Source organism: Panicum virgatum, chromosome 9K (assembly GCF_016808335.1).
Source record: "Panicum virgatum strain AP13 chromosome 9K, P.virgatum_v5, whole genome shotgun sequence".
In the NCBI taxonomy this organism is placed as follows: Eukaryota; Viridiplantae; Streptophyta; class Magnoliopsida; order Poales; family Poaceae; genus Panicum; species Panicum virgatum.
In genome coordinates, this window is record NC_053144.1 from 43,482,811 (window position 1) to 43,509,439 (window position 26,629).

Genomic DNA, 26,629 nt, shown 5'->3' on the forward strand with positions numbered 1-26,629 from the left:
TCATGGCGCCCCGCACCGCTGCCACCGCAGAGGTCGCCGCCTCAACCACTAGGGTGAGGTCCGTGCCCGACTCCACGACGCCCCGTCACAACCGCCCACCATTATGATCGATGGGGGCCATTGGCAGTCACACAATTGTCTGTTTCAACAAGGCTGTTTCGTGGCGGTAAAAATGATCAGGTGTGATTTACCAGCGCTATCTAATCTAAACTGACGCAAGAGGGATGTGTTTATTATTGGCCTGTTACTACAACACGTGTCACATCTCCGGAATACCCCATCCTCCACCGGCGCCCATCCCCTCCGCCTTCCTCCTCGGCTATGGCTGCACCTACTGTTTCCTTGGAGTCCGACGGCGCCTCGGGATTGGTCCTCGTCGACAGGTGGTGCTACATCGCCAACTTGGTCAACGCCACCACCGCTGAGGGTACAACGAGCACCGGCTTGCGCATCCAGGTGACCTTCCGCGCCGCCCGCCCGCCCGCCATCTGTCTCCCAATTCTGCGTCCACTGCCCCGGCCTCGACTTCCCCAAAGCAGTTCCCAAGATCATCGCCGCCGACGCCGATCTCGTCCTCCTCGGCGTCCCCGTCTACCCCTACACCATCGGCTACGCACGGGACTGGGACTACTTCGTCTACAGCCTGCGCGCCCGTCGGCTAGATCTGGTCCCGAACCCGAACCCCAAGTGCTTCAACAACTCCGCAACCGTTCTCCTCAGCCGCGAAGGCGGCGCCTGGTATGTCGTCGCCGCCCTCAGTGTAAAGTACCCCGTGTACAACGGCCGCCGCGTTCTCATTGGGTGGGATTTCGACCTCCACTTGTACAAGTCCTCCAATTCCTCCGAGGGGTCAGGGGTGGATCTCCAAGGTGATGCCTGTGAGTGATCTCGTGAGGTCATACTACCCAATGCAAGAACGGATGTACCATGATACCGATAAGACCATCGCGATTGGCGGCGAGGGTGGCAGAGTCGCCTGGGTGGACCTCTGGCGCGGCATCTTCTTCTGCGACGTGCTCAGCGAGTGCCCTGTGCTCCGGGATGTCCCGCTGCCGGTGCCGGCGAGGGGCAACTGGAATCGGCTACTCCTGGAACTCGACCCTTACAATTTCCGCGATGTAACCATCAGCCGGAACAGGGGCTCAATCAAGTACATCGAGACTGAATCCTGGTCACCAAGTAAGCTGAATGCGGCACCCGCTTCTTACACGGAGTGGGTGCGCAGCAAATCAGGGAAACTCAGGGTCTTCCCTGATGGATGGAAGGCAACAACATGGACCATGACAATACCGGTTGATTTTGACTCCCAGCCGTTGGACAACTGCTGGCACGGTCACTCAGGAATTGGTGTCAAAGATGTCACCTTGGATGCCAGCAACGCGTGTCCTTCGGACTTGTGGGATATGCTAAAACGCTGCAGCAGGACCACACAAATGTTGAACCCCATCTTAAGCATGGATGATGATACTGTTTACTTGCTTTCTACAATCAAACAGTCGCATGGGGAAGGGAGTGCTTCCGAGTTTGAAGTGGTTCTTGCTGTTGATGTGAGCAAGGGACTGGTTCGAGGATTGGCTGAGCTTGATGTCCAGAGGAGCTTCATTTTGACAGACAACATCTTCGGCAGTGATATCTGCAGGTATCTGAGCTGTTAGGTTCACTATGTGCGGTTTTATCTGTGACTGTGCTTGTGATGTTTATGGTTTAGGGAATTATTTTGCTGGAACATTTCTGTTCTGTAGGGTCTAGAGCTTAGCAACTTAATACAGGAGCTAGGGCTTGGTGACATTGGAAGATTATTTATATGAGTACATTATTGCCAGCGTTGTATATCAGTTGATTATACAAATCCTCCTGGCAATTATTCAATTGAAGTAAGTATGTGATTTGTGTTTTTCTTAATTTGTCTTCTGTTTGTAAGCTTGGCTCAACATTTTAGTGGCAGAGGATATGCAGCCAAGGAATTGTGTTCAGCCTGTGTTCCTGCCTAGAAGCAGCACCTTATGGGACATGTTATTGAATTTGCTTTTATTACAGAAATTAAGTTCCTCTGTGTTTTTAACTCAATGGCAATATATTTGACCAAAATGAACATGGTTTCGATAATTAATTCCTGCTTTTATGTTTGTCTACCTTTTTTGTTTTTTGCTAGTTATGACTAACATGGGACATGAAAACAGTTCTTGCTTTAGTGATTTTTTTCCTGCTGAAAACCTGAGATATTCTCTTTGATGCGGGCACAGTCGAACCATCTAAACGAACTGCAGGGCAGCAGAATATGGGACATGGTATTAAGCCAACTAAGCAAGAACAGGGTGAACCATCTGAGGTGCATGTTAAGAACTACTCCGTAATCAGGAATTCAGGGCAAATAAGCGTCCTCTCAACCTGTTGGATGAAATATGGTGATGAGAACAGGGCCTGTACGATGAGCTATTGTCGATTGAGCTTCTTGAGGTGATTATGAAAAATATGTGAATCTGGAATTTATTACTTGTAGTCTGCAGACAGTCTTTTACTAGTGAACTTGTCCGGTGTGGTGTGCCTATAGTTGATCTCACTTGAGTGCAGCTATGCATCCTACGATGACGTCGTGTCGGACACCGTCTTATTGTGACAATTCAGGCGGACAGCAGTCATCATTTGGTTTTTGCTGAACAATATTTTTATCTGCTTCCATTTGGTTGGTTTTTGTTGAATGAATGAATGCTATTGCTACCTGTTGAACAGCCGGTCCAGTAGATTACTACGGCGGCTATCACTATCAGGAGTAGGACACGTGTTAATTAGTTGTTAATAACGTTAACGTACGTGACGACGAGTAGTGTGTATGTATATTAGAGACGAGCTTCTCCAAGGCGCGTCGTTCCTCGTCGCGCTTGCTGTTCGAAGAGTTTGGCCACCGCAGGAATGAAGTGGAATCTCCAACAATCGAAAGTTGGGTTATTCCCCGGGCTGGGATTGGGCCACGACAGCAAATTTTCCAGCTGCCGTTGGATGCGCATCGGACGTCCCGTTCAGCGGCCGCAAATAAACAACCGGTCGCCCATCGCGAGAAATCCGGAATCCTCCTTTCCACAGCCATCGAGAACAGCCGCATTGAAGGAACCATAAATATAAAAATCCTTGTCACTCCTTCCTCTTCTTCACTGCTCCCTCTTCCTCACTGCTTCCACTTGCGCACTACCAACACGAACTCATCCATTCTCTGCCAACGCCGGTGCTCCACGATCTGCTAGGTACAGTCCCTTATCTTCTCTACTCGCATATCATGGCGTACTTTACCATCTCTACTCCCGTATCACGGTGTCGACATGGCAGCCTCCAACAGCGGCACATCAAATAGCTAGCCCGGCTATGACCCTCATCCCTCGCAGACTCCGCGTCGGCCTTCTCCTCCTCTCCTGTCTACTTGGTGTCGATTTAGCACACACCCAGGTGACGCGGCCGCGGGACCAGGCCAAGAAGCGGCCGACGACCAAATTAAGCGGGAAACGCGGCAGACGACGCGCTCGTGGCCTGCCCGGCGTGGACGCACGCGCGCGGGCCCAAGCGGGTGGATGTTTTTTTTTTTTTGACGCCCAATCGGGTGGATGCTGCTGTGCTGATGCGTTCTTGCCACTCCAGCAGCAGAGCGCCCATATGCGGGCATTCGGCCTGCGTTCCTTGCAGACCTGTAGCTGCAGCCAATTCGGTGCGCCTGGCCGGTGGGAGGTGCTGCACCGTAGCGTCCTCCTTATCCATCTTCTTCAGCCAACAGCTGAAAATGCAGGATCCATCTCACACATTGCCGGTAGGAAAAAGGTTGGAGATCACATCTACAAGAGAGACGTGTGGAGGCAACCTTCTTGTGCTGTCCTCCGCTCCAATCTGATCGCCCTGCATCAGCTGCGCACACCAAGTGCTCGACCAAATGTCTGTGAGACCCATCGTGCATGTTGATCTGCTTGCTTGCTTCCTCTTGACCTGCTGGCTTCCTTCCACTCTTCTTCAAAACCAGTGGCGGAGCCAGCACAAGAATTCACCTAGGGCGGAATTATACTATAAGATTTTGTCTACCAAATCCTCAATGGGCCAATCTCCAATCCTCTATGGCCACCTGGCCAGCGGGAGGTGCCCTGCAGTTGCGCGTGGCCTGCGGGAGGCGCCGAGGGACTGCAGGCGGAGCGTGCGGCCGGCGGGAGGCGTCGAGGCGGGCTGCAGGCGCGCGCGGCGGGAGGTGCCAAGGCGGCCGGTGGGGGCCGGCGGCGGGTGGCTGCAATCGGAGACGCGGACGAATGGGGCGGGGCTGCGGACGGGGGCGCGGTCGTGCAGATGAACAGGCCCCGCGCAACCCTATCGGCCGCGCTGGGCTGAAGTTTGAAGAGGCCGCAGCCCACGGATCATGAGGCCACGAACTGACGAAACGCAGACGACCCAACATGGTTGCCTCTCGCCCTCTTGAATCTCACCGTCGTCCTTGCGTCCAGGCTCCTCGGGCGCCACCACGCTGCCGTGCACCCATGCCGGGGTCCCAGACTGGGGACATCCTCTGCAGCTCGGCCGAGGGGACCTAGGGCGGCTGCCGTAGCTCGCCCTAGTGGTGGCTCCGCCCCTGTTCAAAACCACTATCGTATGCTGCTCTGGGAGACATTGCCTAAGTAATTGGCCAATCTCAATTCTACAAATCAAAGGGCTTCCAAACTGGGCACTCAAAATGCATATGAATAATTAAATTCACATTACAAAAATATTAGTTCCATATGAGAATGCTATTCTTGCTTAGTACTAACTGTTAGATAAATTCCAAGCAATTGTGTAAATAATATGTACCTACTATGCTCATTTGTGCTCATATAAACATATTTAAGTATACTGTACAAAATTCCTTTGCACCACCTTCTGCTAACTTTCCATACTAAACCAGTTTAACTTGTCTGTTTTGCTTGTAGCAGACAACATTTACATCAAACAAAAAAGGCGAAAAAAGGGGACACTAGACCAAGGTAAATATCAGCACTACTACACAGCTTGTCTTCGTTAATTTCCGCCCTGTATCGGCAACCTTCCTGTGCTGTCCTCCGCTCCAATCTGATCGCCCTGCATCAGCTGCTGCACACCAAGTGCTCGACCAAATGTCTGTCAGACCAGTTCCATATGAGAATGCTATTCTTGCTTAGTACTAACTGTTAGATAAATTCCAAGCAATTGTGTAAATAATATGTACCTACTATGCTCATTTGTGCTCATATAAACATATTTAAGTATACTGTACAAAATTCCTTTGCACCACCTTCTGCTAACTTTCCATACTAAACCAGTTTAACTTGTCTGTTTTCCTTGTAGCAGACAACATTTACATCAAAACAAAAAGGCGGAAAAAGGGGACACTAGACCAAGGTAAATATCAGCACTACTACACAGCTTTTGTCTTCGTTAATTTCCACCCTGTATCCATCGCATTTTGTATTATTATGTTACCTTTTTTTAACATTTACTAATATAATATTCCTCCCTCCACACCATTATACTGTTAGCATGGCACGCACTAAAAGGAAATTTGCAGAATTTACACCGATACAAAACAAGCTAGACAAAACAGATCAAATTTAATAGCAGATAAAAAAGAAAAAGACAACACAACGAGGATGACAATGCTAAAAGAATAAAACAAAATAACATATACACCATATTTCCAAATATATCTCACTCATACCTATATAATAAACAAGGCATGGTCTCATTTAGCCCTACATATATTGAATATCTAAAAGAATCATATGAAGAAAGATCATATATAGGAAAACCAGAATATATATGCAAACATTGTAATGCTATGTTTTGGTACAGCGAAAGAAACAAAAAAGACACATATAAAGATAAAGAACCAATATACTCAAACTGCTGTAAAAATGGAACTATCAAAATACCAAAATACAGGGATCCCCCTAAATTCCTACTAAACCTTTTACAGAACAGAGATCAGCCTGTATCAAAACATTTCTTTCAAAAAATCAGACAATATAATAGTTTATTTTCTTTTACGTCCATGGGTGCAACTATTATAAATGAAATAAATAAAGGAGATGGACCATATGTATTCAAGATAAATGGCCAAATACACCATCGAATAGGATCATTAATACCTTCAAACAAGAATGAACCACAATATGCTGAACTATATATTTTTGACACACAAAATGAAATAAGAAACAGAATTAAAGCATTAAGCAAACAAGAACCTTCTGAAATAGATATAGATCCTGAAATAGTAACACAACTAAAAGAGATGCTAGATGAAAATAATCCACTAGTAAAAATCTTTCGTCATGCACGTGATATATTAGAAAAATATAAAGATATAGATATTAGCATTCGAATTATAGGAGCTGATAAGGGTGACCCAATACAATATGAAATGCCACATACAGAAGACCTTGCTTTACTAATAGTTGGAGATTTCACTTTAGAAAAATGCCAACGAGATATAATTGTAAGCACAAAACAAAAAGGATTGCAACGTATATCAATTCTCCATCCTGCTTACTTGGCATTACAATATCCTCTATTATTTCCATACGGAGAAAGAGGATTTCAACTTGGCATACCTTACTACGAACAAGGAAAAAACTGCAAAACTAAAACAAAACGAAAAACAATCACTATGCATGAGTTTTTCAAATACCATATGCACTATAGACCAGGACAACCAAATCCATTCCTGTGCTATGGTAGATTATCAAAGCAAATTATAGTAGATGCACGAGCAATGGAAGATGAAGATAGACTAATGTACATTTCAAGAAATCAAGACAAACTAAGAGCTGAATACTTACAAGGTATATTTGATGCTGTAGAAAAAGGAATAACTGATGGTAGCCAAATTGGCAAAAAAGTTTTACTACCATCAAGTCATATAGGCTCAAGGCGTTATATGATACAGAATTACCATGATGGTGTAGCAATATGCCGTGTATATGGGCCTCCAGATCTGTTCATAACATTTACATGCAATCCTAAATGGTGTGAAATAACTTCAAATATACTTCATGGAGAGAAACCAAATGATCGACCTGATGTGATTGTACGAGTATTCCATATAAAACTTCAAGAATTGCTTAACGATCTGTGGTCCGGCTCTATATTTGGTCCAGCAATAGCTATTTTATATTCAATAGAGTTCCAAAAAAGAGGTTTGCCTCATGTCCATATCTTAGAATGGATAGATAAAAAAGGTAGTGAAATAACCCCAAACATGATTGACCTATGGATATCAGCTGAAATACCTAATCCACATGAAGACCCACTAGGATATGTTCTTGTAGCAGAGCATATGATGCATGGGCCATGTGGAGAAAAAAAATCAAAACTGCCCTTGTATGAGAAAGGGAAAATGTTCTAAATACTATCCAAAGGAATTCCAAAATGAAACTAATTTTACTGAAAATGGATTTACTCAATATCGTCGTCGAGACACTGGTGTCTACATATGTAGAGATAATCATAATTTAGATAATAGATGGGTAGTTCCTCATAATATTAAATTACTTAAAAAATATCAAGCTCACATAAATGTAGAATATGTAAATAAAAGTGGACTACTCAAATATCTTTGTAAATATATCCATAAAGGACCTGATAAAGCAATAGTTCTATTTGAGCGTACAGAAACAAATGAACAACACACTATAAACCAGCAACCTAAAGATATAGATGAAATTAAAGAATATTTGGAATGTAGGTATATATGTGAACAAGATGCAATTTGGAGATTACTTGGCTATGATATACACCATCATTGGCCAGCTGTTGAGAGATTACCAGTTCATTTACCATTGCAAAATGTAGTAAAGATATGTAAAAAAGCCAAATTAAATATAATAGCAAAAGATCCCAAATTCCAAAAAACCAAATTAACTGAATGGTTCGAAGCAAACAAACAATATCCAGAAGCGAGAGAATTAACTTATTGTGAATTCCCACAGAAATGGACATGGGATGACCACAACAGAAAATGGACAAAACGTAAGCAAAACTACAAAATCGGCCGCTTATATTATGTAAATCCAATAGAAGGAGAAAGATTTTATCTAAGACTACTACTTATGATAGTAAAAGGAGCTAGAGAATATAATGATTTAAAAACATATAATGGCATAACATATGGAACATTCAAAGAAGCTTGTGCAGCACGAGGCTTACTACAAGATGACAATGAATGGTACGCGGCATTTAATGAAGCCATAAATTGGGCCACTGCTCCACAATTACGAAATTTATTTGTCACTCTCTTAACATATTGCAATCTACAAGATGAACAAAATTTTTTTGATAAAAATTGGAGGAAAATGTCAGAAGACATTGAACATAATCTAAAACTACAATACCATCCTTTCGTATACAATCCTACAGAATCTGAACTTTACGATTCAGTTCTAGCAGAAATAGAACGGCTTCTGGCTAAAAATGGAATAAATATTACAAAACATAACCTACCACAGAGAACAACATCGCCCAAAACTATACCAAGTAACCATTTCATTGAAGAAGAGCTGAACTATGACACAGTGAAACTTGAATATGAGGCCAATATATCTTATAACCAGCTTAATACAGAACAAAAAGAAGCATTTCATAAAGTAATTGACAGTGTACTAAGGCATGAACCAAAAATATTTTTCATAGCAGGACATGGAGGGACAGGAAAAACATTTTTATATAACGCAATAGTGTCCTATCTAAGAGCAAGGAAAAAGATAGTGTTAACCGTAGCCTCATCTGGAGTTGCTTCACTGTTACTTCCAAATGGACGCACAGCACATTCACGATTTCATATTCCAATCGATATTGACGAATTATCAATATGTGAAGTAAAAAGAGGAACAAAATTAGCTGATCTTTTCATCGCAACAGACCTTATTATATGGGATGAAGCTGTAATGACAAATAGACAATGCTTTGAGGCTCTTGATAGATCATTCAAGGATATCTTATCTGAAAAAGGTGACCAGATAGATAACATACCATTTGGAGGAAAAGTAGTTGTTCTAGGAGGAGATCCAAAGCAAATATTACCGGTAATAGAAAATGCTTCAAAAGCACAAATTATAAATGCATCAATATTTCGATCATACCTATGGAAGTATGTTACAAAGATTATCTTGCACGAAAATATGCGTTTAAAGAAAATTAAAAATAATAGTCTAGAATACAAAGAATTGAGTGAATTCAATGATTGGATACTTCGAATTGGAAATGGATCTGAGAAGAAAAATATGATACCAGAAACTAAAGAGGATAATGATAGTAATATAGTTCAAATACCTCAAGATTTGTTGCTATCTACAACCGGAAATAAAATACAGGCCTTAATCGAATGTACATATCCAGATTTTCTTAGTAACTACAACAACCCAGAATATATAAAAAATAGAGCAATTTTAGCTACAACAAATGATATAGTAGAAGACATTAATAATTACATGGTCGACTTAATACCGAATTCCGAAAAAGAATATCTTAGCGCAAATTCAATATCTAAGTGTCTGGATTCTATTAATGATGCTCAAATACTTTATCCAACTGAATATCTAAATACTCTAAATGCTAATAATTTTCCAGCACATAGACTAAAACTTAAAATTGGCGTTCCTATAATGCTACTACGAAATCTAAATCAAAGCCTAGGACTATGTAATGGAACTAGACTTATAGTAACAAACTTAGCAGACCATATTATTGAAGCAGTAATCATAACAGGCACTCACATAGGTGACAAGGTGCATATTCCAAGAATAAATCTTACTACAAAAAATTCTCACTGGCCATTTGTATTGTGCCGACGTCAATACCCAATAAAAATAAGTTATTCTATGACTATAAATAAAAGCCAGGGACAAACACTTACAAATGTTGGACTATACCTAAAAAGGCCTGTTTTCTCACATGGCCAACTATATGTTGCAATCTCAAGAGTAAACAATAAAAAAGGCCTAAAAATATTAATAGAGAATAGTGATGGTTCCTGTGGAAACACAACAACAAATATTGTATATAGAGAAATTTTAGAAATGGTCTAACAATTCTTTTCTACAACAAAAATACATGAATGTTTTCATGCATAATCTATACTCATCTCTAACTTTATTTTGCAGAGTAGCTCGTTGACAATGATACCAATACAGGGAGAGCTAACTACAATATCTGATCTGCGTCTATCAACAACCAATGCTGTTTTACATGTAAGAGTTTCAAGGATGTGGGAATTCAGAGAAGGAGGAAATGAGAAAGGAAATATAAAACATCTTGACTTGGTTCTCATTGACCTCAAGGTATTTTCTTTATCAATACAACTATTATTGGAAACCCAAAATATGTATATATTTCAATATTCCTAATCAATGTCACAAAAATTTGCACATGCAGGGTGATGCAATCTATGCTGAAATACCACCAGATGTCATACCAATTTTGAAGCCTCAACTAAGAGAAAAACTAATCATATTCGTTGGCAAATTTATAGTTGAAAAAGCTAAACCTGGATATAAGGTGGTTCACAACCCATATATGCTGAGGCTTAACAGAAGGACTACTATTGCCACATCAAATGCTAATGATCTGGATTTTCCAAAGTACACATTCTCATTAACTCCAATCGAAATATTGCCACAATTTGTTAAAAACAAAGAACGTTTCCTAGGTATATTCTCTTTTCACCATCAATAACCCTTTTACAATTATTCTGTAAATTTATGCAACTGCAATTCACTGACATACAAATATTATTTCAGACGTGCTTGGAAAAATCACCGCTGTATCAAATCCTGCAGTAGTGCGCAACACTGCAGGGGACCTCATGATGAGAAGAATAATAAAACTCCAGAACCTAAGGTATATCTTCAGTCTATATCAATATTTGATATCTAATATTTCCATCCCACGTATGATCATTCATACAAGTATCAAACAAATTTTATGCAGCGGAAATACAATGGATTTATCTCTATCTGGCATGCGGGCTTTAGAGCTCGATGGTGACGCTGTCCTTAAAATTGGACAAAAGAATCACATAATTGCTATCTTTGTTGGCACCTTAATGAAACAGTATAAAGATGGAACACAATTTCTAAGCGGAACATCAGCTTGTCGCTGGTACATCAACGAGAATGATATACCTGCTATAAAAGCATTTCAAAGAAGGTACACACTTTCTCTACAACTAATTTTTTATATCCCTAGAATTTTGCACGTATATTTAATTACTTTCTTCAAACTAACCACAATTCAGATAAACTATTGACTTTGCTATTAGGCCATGTACAATCTCTATGGAAAAAAAGATCAATAAGTTCAATTATACCTCAGGTCAATAAAAATGTGATGTATCTTTCATATAAAAACTATTGCAGCAAACAATCATAAGTAGTATATCATATTGAGCATACAGACATTTCGCATGTATGTCTAAGTGTCGACAACAAAGACTTCCTTTCTAATAACTTACTTCAAGGGTGATACATCCAAAATTGTATATACTTTTAAGCCTTTCCTGTGTTCAGTTTAAATCAGAAATACTTTTACCCTTCAAGTACTAAAAGCACTTGTATTTACGCCTCTATTTATACAAGGTATTTCTAAATACTTATACTTAATTTATTTATTTTCCAGCTTACCAGTAGACGCAACACCTGTTGAAAAAATTGATTTACCAAATGAAGATCAGACTCATGTAGCTTTTGAAGAAAGAAATCTGTTACAACTGAACGACATAGATCCTTTTACTCAAAAGGTACGTATTGACAAATTCATTGCCATGTACAATTTCCATCTTATATATCATATCCAAGCCTATAATCTTAAAATACTTTATTTTATAGGATGAACGATATCAGTGCACTGTAACAATCATAGGAATACCAGAGAAACAACATTGGTGCTATCGTGCTTGTCGTGTATGCTCATCAAAAATGATATCAGCACCTGATGGGTTCCAGTGTACAAAGGATGGAGGCTGCCCTTCAAAACAATTTGAATGGAAGTAAGAAATACTAAGCCTACATAAAACTGCACTTATTTCGCCACTCTATTAAATTAAAATAATCATACAAATATGTGCAATCTTTCATGTACAGGTACAAAATACCATTTATAGTTGCAGATGGCACATATACTCTTGAGTTCATGATGTTCGAAAGAAGAGCTACCGAACTTATTGGTAAAAGTGCTGAAACATTAAGGAAATACAATGACCCAGATATAATTCCAAACGAAATTTCACAATGGATTGGGCACAAGTTCACATTTGTTGTAAGGATTTTATATAAAAAGAGTATGAGGACTGAACATCCATCATTTGAGGTTCTGTTGATAAAAGATCGCCATGGAAAGCAAGCAGTACTCCCATTGTTAAACACTCAATCATCAGCACAAGAAACAGGAACATCATCAGCTTTACTTCCAACCAAGGATCTACCTGAACTAATGACTATATCTTCGAAAACACCAACAGATCAGGTAAGATTGTACAAGCGCTAATTATACCATAGTCAAATAGCATATTCATACATTGCTAATATATTATTTACACTGTAGGAACTTGCAATGCTAACTCAATACTTTGGAGAATTTGATGATATGGACATTGATAAGTCGCCAAGGTAAACATTCACTTGAATATTCTTATCTATACCTCTACTTAATAATGCATAATCTAATTAAATATTTTTCATCTCCAATACAGAGATTGGGATGATACACCATCTGCAGCTAAAAGAAGGCCTTATGATGATATTGAGGATGATGACAACAAACAGGTGTTTAAGAAAGGCAAGAAATCTCATATGCAGTCATCAACCAAGTAACAAGTTACAACAGGTAACACAATAATTAATACTTTCTACATTCCTGTTAGCTAAATAAAATCATTAGAACTAGCATATTATTGCACAGATAATTAATATTAAAGAACTAAACACAAAGTCGATAAGCTTATTATTCGAAACAAGAATCTTTTACTTTTGCTACTTGGAAGATACAAGAGGAATACATATAAAACTTTGCTGCTATATTAAATTGTTCAATCTTCTTTCCACATTAAAATATAACATTTCAGCTTACATAGAAGAGGAATACATCTATTGCTTCAACAGCGCCTTCTCTCTTTTTTTCCAGATATTGGCCGTGTGACAACTATTTTGGTGCTTTCTTCAGAGCTGCCTTTTGTGGCTTCCTGTGTGACAGCCAAACAAAACTTATGCCCACAATACTTTTGCAGTGGCTCTCATTTTGGTGGATATAATAATGCCACTCTTCCAAGTAACTTGTTTCAACAACGCCTTTGGCCATGTGACAACTATTTTGGTGCTCTCTTCAGACCCTTTTGTGGCTTCCTGTGTGACAGCCAAACAAACTTATACCCACAATACTTTTGCACTGGCTCTCATTTTGGTGTATATAATGCCACTCTTCCAAGTAACAAGTTACAACAGGTACTTCAATAATTAATACTTTATACATACCTACTGTTTAACATTAGATAACTAGAAAAAAGTTGATAAGCATATTATATGAAACAGGGTCTTCTACTTTTGTCTATTGCTACTTGAAAGATACAAGAGGAATACATATAAAACTTTGCTGCCATATTAAATTGCTGAATTTTCCGCATTCCACATTAAAATATCACATTTCAGCTTAGATTTTCTAAATTTAGTTGCCACAATCCTGTAGTCTATTTTTTACATATATTGTTCTAACAATGCCTCCTCTCTCTTTTTTTTTCCCCAGATATTCGCTATGTGACAGCGCTGCCTTTTGTGGCTTCTGGTGTGACAGCCAAACACAACTCATATCCACGTCAATTCTGTAGTGCCTCTCATTGTGGTATATATAATGCCACTCTGCTTAGTGTCCCTTCAAAGTGGGGTTCTGTGATACTTGCAACACTAAATGTACCTCTTATGAAATATATCTATATGTAATATATAAAACCATGAACTATTATGAACACTGGTATATATAAGTTTGGGTTCTACTTTCTTGTCATGGATATATATGCACGGTTTAGACAGTGCAACCTCAAAATTATAATGCGCATTATATCTGGATGCATCCCATCCAAGGCCAATTCGTCCACTTACGGGACACTCTTACAATCATTATCTAAATACCCAGGATAGGGACACTCTTGCAATCATTATCTAAATACCCAGGCTAAATACAGAAACAAGCTCTCCGTCTATAAACAAATGGACCAGCAATGGTCCATCATCGCGGCAACGCCGCGCGTCCTTTCTAGTCTGATCGAGTCACGGAGGTGTGTGGGTGGCCCAGCAAGTCAGCAGCGCCCGCTGTTGGGCCGCGTGGTTGAATCGTATGGTGGGCCACTTGGGCTAAAAAGGCTCTCGTCATGCGTGGTGACGTAGAAATGGGCTTTAGCGTGGCCCACAACGTACCACCACGCAAGCAATTTGCGCTCCAGCAGCCATTTCATCACAAGACGAACAAGGCAACATGTAGGAGGGGGTCGCAGTTCATACATTTTCCATCCACCCAATGAACCTTTTTTTTTTTGCCTTCCCCGTGGATCGGGGGGGGCTCATCCCGTTCCCGTCCGGACTATAGATGTATAAAAAGCCCGAGGCTCGATAGTCCAACATGAGGCACGAATTTTTAGTCCGGCCCAAGCACGGCACGACCCGATGTTGATCGTGTCCGGGCCGGCACGGCCCGAACAACCGGGCCATTCTTGGGCCGTCAAATTGGCACGGTGGGCGGCACGGCCCGGCACGGCACGAATTTTAGTAGTCGGCCCGAAACGGCCCGTCAACTCCTCCTACATTTGGCCCATAATCCCATATACGAGACACAGCCTGCTCAGCTTTCTTCTCCCCACAAACCTTATCCAATCGATTTCTCCAGAACCACCAGATACGAAAGCTCTCTCTGCCTCTCTCTGCTAGCTTCCCTTCGTGGCTTCATCCTCCGCCTCCCTCTTTTCCGGTGGCCCCGTGGCCTTGTCCCTTCCTGCTGCTGTTGCCTTCGCGCTCTCCTCCTATGCGCTGACTGCTGGCTTGCGACGACGAGGCAAGTGGCAAGCGGCATCGGCGGCGAGCGGGCAGAGGCTCGCGGGCACGGCTTCGGCGGCGCGCGGGCGGAGGCTAGCGGGCGCGGCGACGGCGGCACGCGAGCGGAGGCCGGCGGGAGCTGCGGTGCCGGCGCGGGGTCGGTGCGCGCTGCGGCGTCGACAGGCGCAGACGGCGGCCGGGGGCTTGACCTCCATCGAGTGGGCGGGCGGCGGACGGCACGAGCACGAAATCGGCCCGTGGGCTCGTGCTTGGCCGTCGATCCAGCCCGTGGGCTGACCCGGCAGGGCACGGTGAATGCCGGACCAGGGCGGGCCCGGGCTCGGGCCGGGCCGGGTGGCCCAAACGGACATCTATAATCCGGACCGGCCGTGACCACAGCCGTCAACGTCATGGTACGCCACTGTATGCAGATACAGATAGTTATATGTGCTGTTGTCTTTCTAAAAAGAAAAAAAAAGAGAAAGGTACTATTGTGCTGTACAGTTATACTACACGACAGGCACACCCACACCCGTGAGGAACAAATGGAATGGACCAAGAAAATGACTCTAGGCACAGTAGCTAGCTGAGGTACACACACAATACATACATAATTTTCAAAAAGTAGAATGCATACATATGTACAGACAAAGTTTTAAATCTCTGACTATAGCTGCCGTTATAGTTGGAGATAGCTGCTGGCGAGGGAAGCAGCTAAGCTATGCAGATTTTTGCGCTAAGAAAAGCTAGCCGCTAATGGCTCTATTTAACTGGCAATAGCCGCTAAATTGCCCAGCATTTAGTGCAGCTAAATCGTTACTCGCGGCCTGCCAAGCCCAACAAGGAGCCGGCCCAACTGGAGCAAAGACAAGTGCTGCAAACCCTAGCTCGTAAGCACTCCAAACGCTTCGCTCCCAGCTGCAACTGGCAAGAAGAGGAGAGGCGACCGGCGGCGGTGGCGGCTACTGCATCGAGCGGATCGACCATGGCCGGCGGCTGATCCCTTCGGCGGTGGCTCGTGGAGGCGACCGGCGGCGGCAACGGCATCGAGCAAATCGGCCGTGGCGGCGACTGAGCCCTTCGGTGGCGGCTCGTGGAGGTGATCGGCGCCGGCAGCTGCTTTGAGCGGGCGGCGGCGGTGGCAGCGGTGCGAGTCCGACGGTCCATCAGCGCTGGTGTTCCTCAACTAGCAATATGGCCCAGTGCAGCCTAAAGCTCCATCATTTGACTCAGAAGATTGTGACGATAGTATTTTAGTAGTGCAAACTTGTTCTAATTCTGCTTCTAATTTTTTCTTTTTTGCAAAATCAGCTAAACGGCTTAGCTGCAGCTATCTCCGGCTATAGCTGGCCGGTGTCTTATCCAAAACTTGTAGCACAATTACTGGTTTCATGTGATGCCTGTGGCTTGCTCAAGTTGGCTCAGATGCACACACGCACGGAGCATTGCCTTTATTGCTTTGCTTTGGTTGGTTGTCCAGCCTAATGATTGTGGAAAATAAACGAACAGTCTCTCTCCATGGTTCCTTCTGTTGATCTGTTCTGTTCTGCAAATCTCGCTTCCAAAACCAAAGGCAGGCAAGGCAAGGGCTGAAAGGGCATTGGCCCATGGCATGCCGAGCGCCCGAGCCCCTCTGCCTGCCTGCCTGTGCTGGATAGCGGCGCTGAAACTGGATTTTGGGGGGCCGCGAGCTGGCTCGTCGTCATCGGAGGAGCCGAGGAGGGCACCATCGTCGGCACGCCCTAACCAATTGGCAGATGAAGCTATGCGTGCGTGGACTACCGCGATCAGCTAGTTCCTCCTGCCATCCATTCCCCTTTAATTTGTTGTTGCTTGGTGGTTGTTTTTTCGTGACCTGGGAATGAATTACTCCGGTTGCTTCACCTAGATCGATCGATTCGCATCGTCGGCGCGTGCGTGCGTGCGTTCTCACGTGCCGGGCTTCTGGAAGCTAGCTGATAACGGTTCTCGACGCCTGTAGCTGTAGCTAGCAGGGAGGGTGAAACGTCGGGGTCGATCGTTAAGAAAGTTACCTGTCACCACACACCCTGACCCGAAGCGGACGCAATTAGTTGGTACAGAGAGCGAGCAAAGTTAATTGTATTGTGTATAGACATGTTAGAAAACAGAAAAGATCACGATGCTGACCATGGACGACGCCCTATTTGAGCTTATATAAATAAATATATACATGCTATCGCGGCCGGGGTTCGATGATGCCTCCCAGTCTGAAGAACTATTCCACCGCCGTGTGTGTTGTTGTCTACGTACGTACGTGTACCCTTGCATAGTGACAGACGACACGTACGACGGAGTCGTTCAGCAATCTTCTTGCTGCGGGTTAATTTGTAACAACGTTGTCCATATCATCGTGACGCCGCGCAAATTGGGTGCTGAATTATTTCTGTCCATTTTTCTCGACCGGAGTTGTGTCCCTGTGTGTGTGCCGAGGTGATTGGAGAGGAGGCGTTCCAACCCGCGTCATGACGATTATTCTAATTCCCGGCCCTTTTCCCCCTCCACACAAGCCATTTTCACTCTACCTATCCCAAAGATATATAGTACACACATCGTATATATAAGAAAAAACGAAGTCGATCGCGCTTCGCCTTCTCTTGGGCGTACTCAAACGTGGCGGCGGACGGCACAGATGTACGGCGTCAGCAGGCCGGTGGTACCGGTGCACCTCGCTCTGGCTTCTTCCGATCCCTGCTGGCTACTTTTTTTTTAAATTATATATAAGTACATATATACATGGAAACCTGTCAGGAGCTTCGGCATACGGCGACGCATGCACCGGTAGGTACTGCAGGTAGGGGCAGGTAGAAGCCATGGAAGCTGGTGCTGCGGGTCTGCTGCTTGCTGCGCTGATGGTGGTGGTCGGCTGGCCGGCGGCGGCGGCGTCGCTGGACACGTCGCCGGTGCCGTTCCAAGCCGGGTACATGCCGCTGTTCGGCGGCGACAACCTTGTCCGGTCGCCCGGCGGCCGCTCCGTCCGCCTGAAACTCGATCGCCGCACCGGTAATAAGCTAATTAAGCAGGATGATGCTATTCTTCTTCTTGCAGCGCTCTAGAGCTTTTGTTCCCTCTTCCTTTCCTCTCTCCTTCTTAATCCTAGCTGGTCTGATACGACGATGATGATGATCGTCAGGCTCCGGGTTCGTATCCAAGTCGGCGTACCACCATGGATACTTCAGCGCCTCCATCAAGCTGCCCGACGACCACACCGCCGGCGTCGTCGTCGCCTTTGTAACGAACATGGCACCATTTATGCCATTTCGAGTGATTTTGGTGATCGAATGACAACACAACACTTGGACTAATATGATTGTTAAGATGATCATTCTCAGACTTTTAGGATCAAGTGATGACAAAGAGAAAGAGAAAATAGGCGTAGCAAGGCCCGAAGGGCAGCCCCTACGGGGGTTCCGCTACCCGGTTAGCGGACGGGGGTCGAGGGGGAGCCGCCCCTCGCGGGTCTCAGGGCAGCGCCCTGAAAGCTCTTCGATTCAGGAGCACCGGAAGAACCGACGCCAGGGCATCGGAGCATCCGATGGTAGTCGGAAGAACCGACGCCTTGATACTTTGGTGCAGAAGGGAATCGAAGCCAAGTCAGCCTATAGGCACCGGTTGAACCGACGGTCTAAAATAGGGCATCGGTGCAATGGCCGTCCTTTGTACCAGAGACGATGTCAAGTGCCCAGAAGAAGTTTCTTCAGCACCGGTTCAACCGACGGTGCATCGGTGCATACCACCGGTGTAATGACGTCAGCGTCCAGGAGAAGATTCCTTCAGCACCGGTTGAACCGGTGAGGCATCGGTGCAAAGCATCGGTTCAACCGGTGGTCTCTGCGTCAGCCATCAGGAGTCCAACGGCTACTTCGTATTATGAGTGACCGGATGAACCGACGCTACCCTGCCAAGAGGCATCGGTTCTTCCGGTGGTACACAGATTTTCAGCTAACCGTTGGAGCAACGGCTACAAGACTTGGTGGCCTATATATACGCCTCACCCCGGCCATTTGAAGATTGCTGGAGTTGCTGGACATCCTACACACACCCAAGAACATCTCCAAGCCATACAAAAGCATCAAGATCATATCCTTAGCCCTTAGCACACTTTGAGAGTGTTGTGTAAAGGATTAGCTCTTAGTGAGTGAGTTTGCAAGGCTTAGAGCCTTTGTGCTGTGGTTCATTAGTGAACCAAAACAAGAGCTTGGTGCGCCGGCACCTTGGAGCGTGGAGCTCGCCGGCAACGTCATCGACCCTCCGACTTGGTGTGGAGCGGCGACGACACCTTTGTGCGGGGGACGTGGAGACCCCCATCCTTTGTGGAGAAGCTCCTTAGTGGAACCCGGGGCCAAGGTGACCGTGATTGTGTTCACGGAAGAGACTTGGTGGCCGAGTAGCAATACTCTTAGTGAGTGCTACAACAACGTGGATGTAGGTGTGCCTTTGTGGCTAACCGAACCACGGGATAAACACCCGCGTCAAGAGTTTGCTATCTCCTATCCCGCTCTTTAAGCTTCCGCATTTCTTTCTAGTAATTTGTATGCCTTTACTTTCATAGAATAGTTTCTTGATAGGAAAGGCTATAGGTTGCTAAACTCTTTTGGGATAGGGGTTTTACACTAGAACAACCTAGTTGCACATCTAGATAGCTTGTTTTAGTTTAAGCTTTGTGCAAACTAGTTGGAGCCATAGGTCTAAGTTTTTATTAGTGCCTAATTCACCCCCTCCCCCTCTTAGGCTAGAGCACCCGATCACTTTCAGCCTTCTACGTAAGCCGCTGCCTCATCTCTCTCTCTCAACCTCTTCTTGCGTGCTAGCCGATCAATATCTACTTCCAACGCCCCGGCCTGTTCCATTAAAATCTCTACAGCACACTTATGCTAATTTTCTTTAATTTTTCATGCTTATTAGTCTAGTCTAGTGAATTTTGGAGGGGCAATATCTATTATTATTCCATCTATCAACAAAACTTTTAATTCCCTGAAAATTAACCAAGAAAATTCGAGGCCCTACCAGTCAGCGTGTATCAGATGAGGTTTCTGAAAAAGTCTTGTACTTCTTTACACGAAGTCTTGCTCTTCACACAATCACACGCACGGGCGCGCACACACACACCACTTCTTGCTCGTTCCTTTTCCTCTCGGTCTTCCCTGGATTTGATCACCGGCCATGGAAATCGGCGTTGCATGACCTGGGTGCCTACACAAAGTTGGTTACCAGAAAGTAAGGTACCCGGGTAGCTTAGCTACGGCGTGCACGCTTGCACAAGAAAAGAACACGGCTCGACCGAAAGGGCCTATGGGCTGTACTCGCTTTAGACGTGTCGACCCATCGTCCGGATGATCTGAATTCAAAGCGGCGCGTGTGGAGTAGTACTGTATCGGTCCAGACATCTTTCTTCTTTTTCCTTTGGCCAAGTATTGGACTATGTACACTTTTTTGTTTTCGGCTAAAGTGCTGGACAAGACAACGTTTTCAACTTTTGGTCCAAAAAAAATTTATCTAAAAAATATAGCTGTGCACGAAACATCTGCAAGGCTAGGATACAGAGATGTTTCACAAGCTACTTTAGTTTCAACTTAGCAGTCAGTACACATACATGGATCTGGTTCGTCTGCCTCTGCTCGCCGTCGTCGCCGGAAAAGTAGTTCCCGCCCAAGAAAGAGACTTGAAACCAGGCCAATTTGGGAGCAGACATCATTGGCTTAGTGGTCGACATGAGTGGTTGATGGTTAGTTAAGAGTAGTTGCTCTAAGCCAAGACATCTCGATTATATTGAAGGGGATGTCCATTACGCAGTGGCCATCCCTAGGTCCATGCTAGTGATCGACTTAGTGGAGATGTTAGGAGACATGTACCTATCACGTACGCACTCACATACCGTTAGCTTCAGAATCATGGGCGGCGCCGGCTCCCGGCGGTGCCTACAAAATTCAGAAGCAAATCCTCGTCCTAAAGTCCCCCCCCCCCCCCCCCCCCCCCCCCCCCCCGCGTCGCCTTCTGCCTTTAGCTTCTTGACACGCACTGCATGTATCTTTAAGCTGTGGCCAACCCAACACGTGTCGTGTCACTGCTTATGCACGTACTCTGCTACGCAAGGCAAGTGTCTTGCTGTTCACATACTTCTCAATCTGTTCATTCATTGATCATGCTCCTTTCGTTCTAAATTATATGTCGTGATTTTTTTATTTTAAATTTTATTACTCATTTTATTCAAAAAATTATACAAAATATCACTTCTTTTGTTATAGTTTGCTTTATCAATATAAATTCTTCAAAAATAATATAAATTTGACTATGTTTGCACAAATATTTTAAATAAAACGAGCGGTCAAACTTAATTTATATTAAAAAACAATTAAGCAGCTTGAGTGCTTAATTTGTTACACCACATACAATTAATAAATCTTGAATTAATTTTGTGTGCCTGAAATTGCATATGCAGCTGTCGAACGCCGACGTGTACCCCCGCAACCACGACGAGGTGGACTTCGAGCTGCTGGGCAACCGGCGGGGCCACGAGTGGCGCGTCCAGACCAACGTCTACGGCAACGGCAGCACCTCCCGCGGCCGCGAGGAGCGCTACCTCCTCCCCTTCGACCCCACCCTCCGCCCGCACGCCTACGCCGTCGCCTGGACCCCCACCGCCGTCGTCTTCTACGTCGACGGGGCGCCCATCCGCGAGGTGGTCCGCGCGCCGGCCATGGGCGGTGACTTCCCCTCCAAGCCCATGTCCGTCTACGCCACCATCTGGGACGGCTCCGCCTGGGCCACCGAGGGTGGACGCTACAAGGTCGACTACGCCCACGCGCCCTTCGCCGCCGACTTCTCGCGGCTCGTCCTCGCCGGCTGTCCCCCCGCCGGCGGCGGCGCGAGGTGCGCGGTGGCGGTGATGACGGCGGAGTTCGCGGTGATGACCCCCGCCAAACGCGCCGCCATGCGCCGGTTCCGGCGGCGGCACCTCCTCTACACCGTGTGCCACGACCGGTACCGGTACAACGGCACCGTCTTCCCCGAGTGCGACGACGCCGAGCGCGACGACTTTCACAAGTGGGGCGAGTCCAAGCGCGTGTCGCCGGGCCGCCGCGGGTACAGGCGGCAGCAGCAGCCGCGCGCGGACAAGGCCGCCGCCGGCGGCCGGCCCAGCACGTGGCCGACGATCGGAACCCTACGTGCAGACTAGCTAGTAATTTTAAGTGACGGTCGATGTGTGTGGTGCGTGCCATTAGGAGATTGCTGATGAATTAGTTATATAGCACTGTATGTGTGCAGGTGTTTCTTACTCTGCATTTTCAAGGTGCAGAAACATACAGTCGGTACATACTGTCATGCAGTCTTGCACTAGATAGCATATATATGGTTCCATTTCCATATGCACGGTGCTCATTTTTCAGTCGAACGTATCTCTATAAGTTTTTTTTTTAGGAAAACTATGGCAGCCCGGGGGTTGCCTGAACTTTATTACCAAGGAAACAGCAAATTTACATTATATTGGTGTGAGAAGTTACAAAGGAGAAGATCCATAAAAGGTTCTTCAAGGGTCGAAGAGGGAGACAGAAGAAAAATAACTAAAACTTGTACAGACTTGAAACTTTTCACTTATCCTATCCTAGTGGGAAGAAGTTACTCCATTCAACAATCTTGGCCTTATCAGCTGGTCCGTTGCATATGTTGGTCCACAGGAGGAGGTCATCGTGACAACGCCTACAGATTTGAAGGTTGGACTCATCTTCATGCCGAAATACTCACATTTCTGCATTTCCAAATATTCCAGAAGATGCAGGTGAGCACGGTGCTCTTGACCCGATTATCCTGCTCGAGAAGGGGATTAGCTGCCCAAAATGCTTCAGGCCCTCATTGGGAGCGCTCCAGCTCCGGCTCCTGCTGGAGCCCTCCCAAGCGGTGTTTTTAGCAACGGCTCCAACCTTGAAGCACCTTGGAGCCTCTGAAACCGCGCTCACAGAAGCGGATTAGGTGAGGCGGAGCCAGGAAATCATGGCTCCGTCTGGCTCCTGCGGCTCCTCCATGACCTTTGCCAGCCCAGCCCCGGGGTGGGGCCTAAGGGGAGGAGGTGGTCGGCCGGCAGCGGTTGTAGTGGCAAGAGCCAAAGGCGGCCGGCTGGTGGTTGCGGGCAGGAGCCGCGGGGAGGAGGTGGCCAAGGCGTGCTAGGGCACGAGCCAGAGGCAGCCGGCTGTGTGGAGAGGATTGGGGAGGATGCGGCCGGCGACGCTGGGGAGGAGAAGTGACGAGAAGGAGAAGCGATAATAAGGAGAAAAGAGAAGGAACGAAAGAAAGAAAAAAGAATTAAAAAATAAATGGAAAAGGAACGGTATTAAGGATATTTTACCTTTTATATGTATTTTAAACAACCTAGAGGAGTTGTTTTACCAAACGTTTTTCAAAACAGTTTCACCTCCATCAAAGAAGCCGCTCCGCCAGAAAAGCCGAAGCCAGAGCTATTTTTGGAGGAGTCGGAGCCCTGGCTAACAGGCCCTCAATGCCGACTAATTGAGCTAAATGGTCTGGTTCTAAGTTAAGGGAGGACCAGAATCTTTTACTCCTTTGGCGCTTGGAGAAAATATGGGCGTGATCTTCAAATTGCAGATCATTTGAATATGACAAAATAGTCATTTTGGTCCCTCAACTTTGATCTGAGAGTTAAGTTCATCTTGAACTTTCAGATGGGCCAATATAGTTCCTTAATTTTTATTTTTGAGTCAAACTCGTCCTTATATTGATATCGTACTCCATAATAACCTAAGATTTATGCACCGACTTATTAGGGAGTCTTTGGAAATGCTTGGTAGTGAATTCCTACCACTCACCTCGTAAGTGTATAATAGGATAGCTGGCTCGGGCAAAATTGGAGACACAACTTGTGGATAAAGTATATAACGTCTGCAGATTGTAAAACTGATATATCAGCAGCGCTCGCGGTCAAGCTCGATCGGTCAGACCGTTTGAACACACCGATCAGACCGGTCTCTGCCAACTTTAGTCGTCACCAGAATGCCCCTGCACGAACCGCACAATTTTTGCAATTTAGCCCTTTTCGCGAAAGAATTTCACATATAGTCTCTTTTTGTAACTTTTTGTACAAATGGACCCTGGGGGTCGGCGCCGTAAACTGCGGCACCGAGCTAACACGTCTCGGCGCCACAGATCACGGCGCTGAGGTGCCACGCTCGCACAATCACCTGGCCAACCTGGCATCCGACGTGGCCCTAGGCTCGGCGCCGTGGATCTTGGCGCTAAGCTCGGCGCCGTGGATCTTGGCGCCGAGATCGGTGCCACCGTTCTCGGCGCCGAGCCCTTTTTACCATCGGGCAAAAGGGGGCAGTCAATCCATTTGACCGCGCCGCCCACCCGCCGTTTACCCCGCCCCAGCCCTCGCCCCCGCCGCCATCGTCCCTCCCCGCCGAGGTCGCGCGCCGTCGTCCCCGAAGCAAGGCGCCGGGGCCGGGCACCGTCGTCGACGTCGCCCCTCCCCAGGAACCAGGCACCGGGGCGGGGCGCCTTCTCCTCGGCCCCGCCCTCGGCCCCGCACACGCCGCCGCCGCCGTCCTCCCTGTAACGTCCCGCCTCTCCGAGGCCGGGCCCGCTTACATCTGGCTACTTTCTAGGACATAGACTGTCCTCGCAGACCAACACCAGTCTTTTCTGCACACTTTGTCCTCACTCGTGCGCACCCGGGAAGAACTTCCCGGTCGGTCACCCATCCCCAAATTTCTCCGGGCCAAGCACGCTTAACCTCGGAGTTCTTTGGAGACTGGCTTCCGGAAAAGAAGATGCAACTTGTTGGTATAGATATCCTATTAATCCTATTAAGCCCTAGGCCGGGGTGTCACATACTCACCCCCTTAAAAGACCGACGTCCTCGTCGGTCAATCCCAAGTCAGGAACGTCCTCTCTTGGCCACGTCCCGTACGTCCAGTGCCAGCAGCCCATGTGCCACGTCCGTGCGTCCAGTGCCAACGGCGCATCCCAGATGCCCGCGCATTGACCCACCACGCGCCCGTGCACATGCCGGTGGCATCTGCGTCCCCACGCGCCCGTGCTCATGCCTCCGCACTTACGCCCGTACATGCCCGTGAAACCGCGAGAGTCGGCTCTGATACCATTCTGTAACGTCCCGCCTCCCCGAGGCCGGGCCCGCTTACATCTGGCTACTTTCTAGGACATAGACTGTCCTCGCAGACCAACACCAGTCTTTTGTGCACACTTTGTCCTCACTCGTGCGCACCCGGGAAGAACTTCCCGGTCGGTCACCCATCCCCAAATTTCTCCGGGCCAAGCACGCTTAACCTCGGAGTTCTTTGGAGACTGACTTCCGGAAAAGAAGTTGCAACTTGTTGGTATAGATATCCTATTAATCCTATTAAGCCCTAGGCCGGGGTGTCACACTCCCGCCACTGCCGCCGCCGTCGTCCGCAGTCGTCCTCCCCACCTCAGCCCTCGCCTGCCGTCCCCTGCCTCGGCCCTCCCCCGAAACCAGGTGCCGCGGCCGGCTCGGAGGGCGGGCGGGCAGCGGTCGGCCGCTGCGTTCCGCGGCCTGCTGCCGTGCCCCGGCCGGAGTCGACGCCGGGGTGGGGGAGGCGAGGCCCGCCGGCGGTTGAGCCCCCCCTCCAAGGTACATAAGTTTTTCTTTTTTTGTAAAATAGTAACACTGAATATTAATGTAATTAGTTGATTTGAGATAGTTGTTTACTACAACTAGTTTGATCGATATTTAGTTGACATACTTAGCTATCAATTTATGTAGTTTAGTTATCAATTTTATTTAGAAAATGAAGGTAGTAATAAACGATAATTAGTTTTCTTAGAAAATTACTATAGTTAGGTATCAAGTTATATAGAAAATTTATTTACTTCATCTTTAGAAGTCTTTTTCGATTATAATTAGTTTAGTTCACATAGTTATTTAGTATAATTAGTTTAGTAGTTATAGTTATTGACTATAATTAGGTTAGTTGATATAGTTATTGATTACAATTAGGTTAGTGGATATATTTACTTATGTAGTTCACTAATATTTTTAGAAATGTTAAAGTAGAAAAGAATGATATTTAGTTTAGTTAGGAAATTAATACAATTAGCTATCAAGTTTAGATAGAAAATTTATGTATTGTGATATGAGCAAGTTTAGTTAAGAAATGCGTCAATCTAATTACAAGTTTCGTGTCGAGCACACCAACTAGATGGACAATGTAGTGACCGTTTATCATGGAGGAATTGTGGAGACAGATCAGTTTTCGAATGTCACATTTGTTGGAATGGAGAGTGCTTCTTTGATGTTTGATACTCGGCCGCTGTTTAGTGAGCTGATTGCTAGGGCTCGTGAGGAGCTAGATTGGAATTCAACAGATGATGACATCGCAGTTGTGGGGGTATTGCATTATGGTAAATCTGGCCGAGTTTTTAGCCGGCAAGTCCGAATTGCATCTGAGGTTGGATGGGATAGATATGTCAATATTGTCATGAAGAATGAGATACAATGTCTTGATTTGGTTATGCGGAAGGTTTCAAAAGATCCCACCCCACTAGTGTGTCCACCTTGTAATGATCAGCCAACG

At 45.8% G+C, this 26,629-nt stretch overlaps 2 protein-coding genes and 1 pseudogene across 18 annotated transcripts; all 3 read left to right on the forward strand.

Annotated features, from left to right (window-relative positions):
* The first annotated feature begins 282 nt into the window (after positions 1-282).
* On the forward strand, positions 283-1,973 carry LOC120651535 (annotated as a pseudogene).
* Positions 1,974-3,151: 1,178 nt separating this feature from the next.
* On the forward strand, positions 3,152-14,022 carry LOC120651536 (probable replication factor A 73 kDa subunit). 13 transcript variants are annotated; one of them, XM_039929036.1, is made up of 14 exons: positions 3,152-3,239; positions 4,935-4,985; positions 5,326-5,379; positions 10,134-10,310; positions 10,405-10,678; positions 10,770-10,869; positions 10,960-11,178; positions 11,647-11,767; positions 11,856-12,016; positions 12,111-12,492; positions 12,571-12,635; positions 12,719-12,852; positions 13,150-13,466; positions 13,765-14,022. In XM_039929036.1, the coding sequence occupies exons 4-12, from the start codon at positions 10,149-10,151 to the stop codon at positions 12,837-12,839; spliced, it is 1,605 nt and encodes a 534-aa protein (XP_039784970.1). In that variant the 5' UTR covers positions 3,152-3,239; positions 4,935-4,985; positions 5,326-5,379; positions 10,134-10,148; the 3' UTR covers positions 12,840-12,852; positions 13,150-13,466; positions 13,765-14,022. The 13 variants fall into 13 exon arrangements, with proteins under 13 accessions (XP_039784970.1, XP_039784980.1, XP_039784973.1 ...); XM_039929046.1 differs by having other exon boundaries at positions 10,809-10,869; XM_039929039.1 differs by having other exon boundaries at positions 5,329-5,379.
* An 865-nt stretch (positions 14,023-14,887) lies between these two features.
* LOC120651538 (probable xyloglucan endotransglucosylase/hydrolase protein 27) lies at positions 14,888-22,449 on the forward strand. Of its 5 annotated transcripts, none has more exons than XM_039929053.1 (5): positions 14,888-17,718; positions 17,814-18,065; positions 18,196-18,287; positions 19,817-19,825; positions 21,502-22,449. In XM_039929053.1, the coding sequence occupies exons 2-5, from the start codon at positions 17,876-17,878 to the stop codon at positions 22,237-22,239; spliced, it is 1,029 nt and encodes a 342-aa protein (XP_039784987.1). In that variant the 5' UTR covers positions 14,888-17,718; positions 17,814-17,875; the 3' UTR covers positions 22,240-22,449. The 5 variants fall into 5 exon arrangements, with proteins under 5 accessions (XP_039784987.1, XP_039784988.1, XP_039784985.1 ...); XM_039929054.1 differs by having other exon boundaries at positions 14,888-17,696; XM_039929051.1 differs by having other exon boundaries at positions 14,888-15,635; positions 15,730-18,065.
* Positions 22,450-26,629: the final 4,180 nt, after the last annotated feature.

Coding starts and splice junctions, on each gene's coding strand:
- LOC120651536 (XM_039929036.1), top strand. CDS start 10,149: ATGATACCAATACAGGGAGAGCTAACTACAATATCTGATCTGCGTCTA. Junction 11,179..11,646: donor ATAAAAGCATTTCAAAGAAG/GTACACACTTTC, acceptor TTTATTTTCCAG/CTTACCAGTAGACGCAACAC. Junction 11,768..11,855: donor TAGATCCTTTTACTCAAAAG/GTACGTATTGAC, acceptor TTTATTTTATAG/GATGAACGATATCAGTGCAC.
- LOC120651538 (XM_039929053.1), top strand. CDS start 17,876: ATGGAAGCTGGTGCTGCGGGTCTGCTGCTTGCTGCGCTGATGGTGGTG. Junction 18,066..18,195: donor GAAACTCGATCGCCGCACCG/GTAATAAGCTAA, acceptor GATGATCGTCAG/GCTCCGGGTTCGTATCCAAG.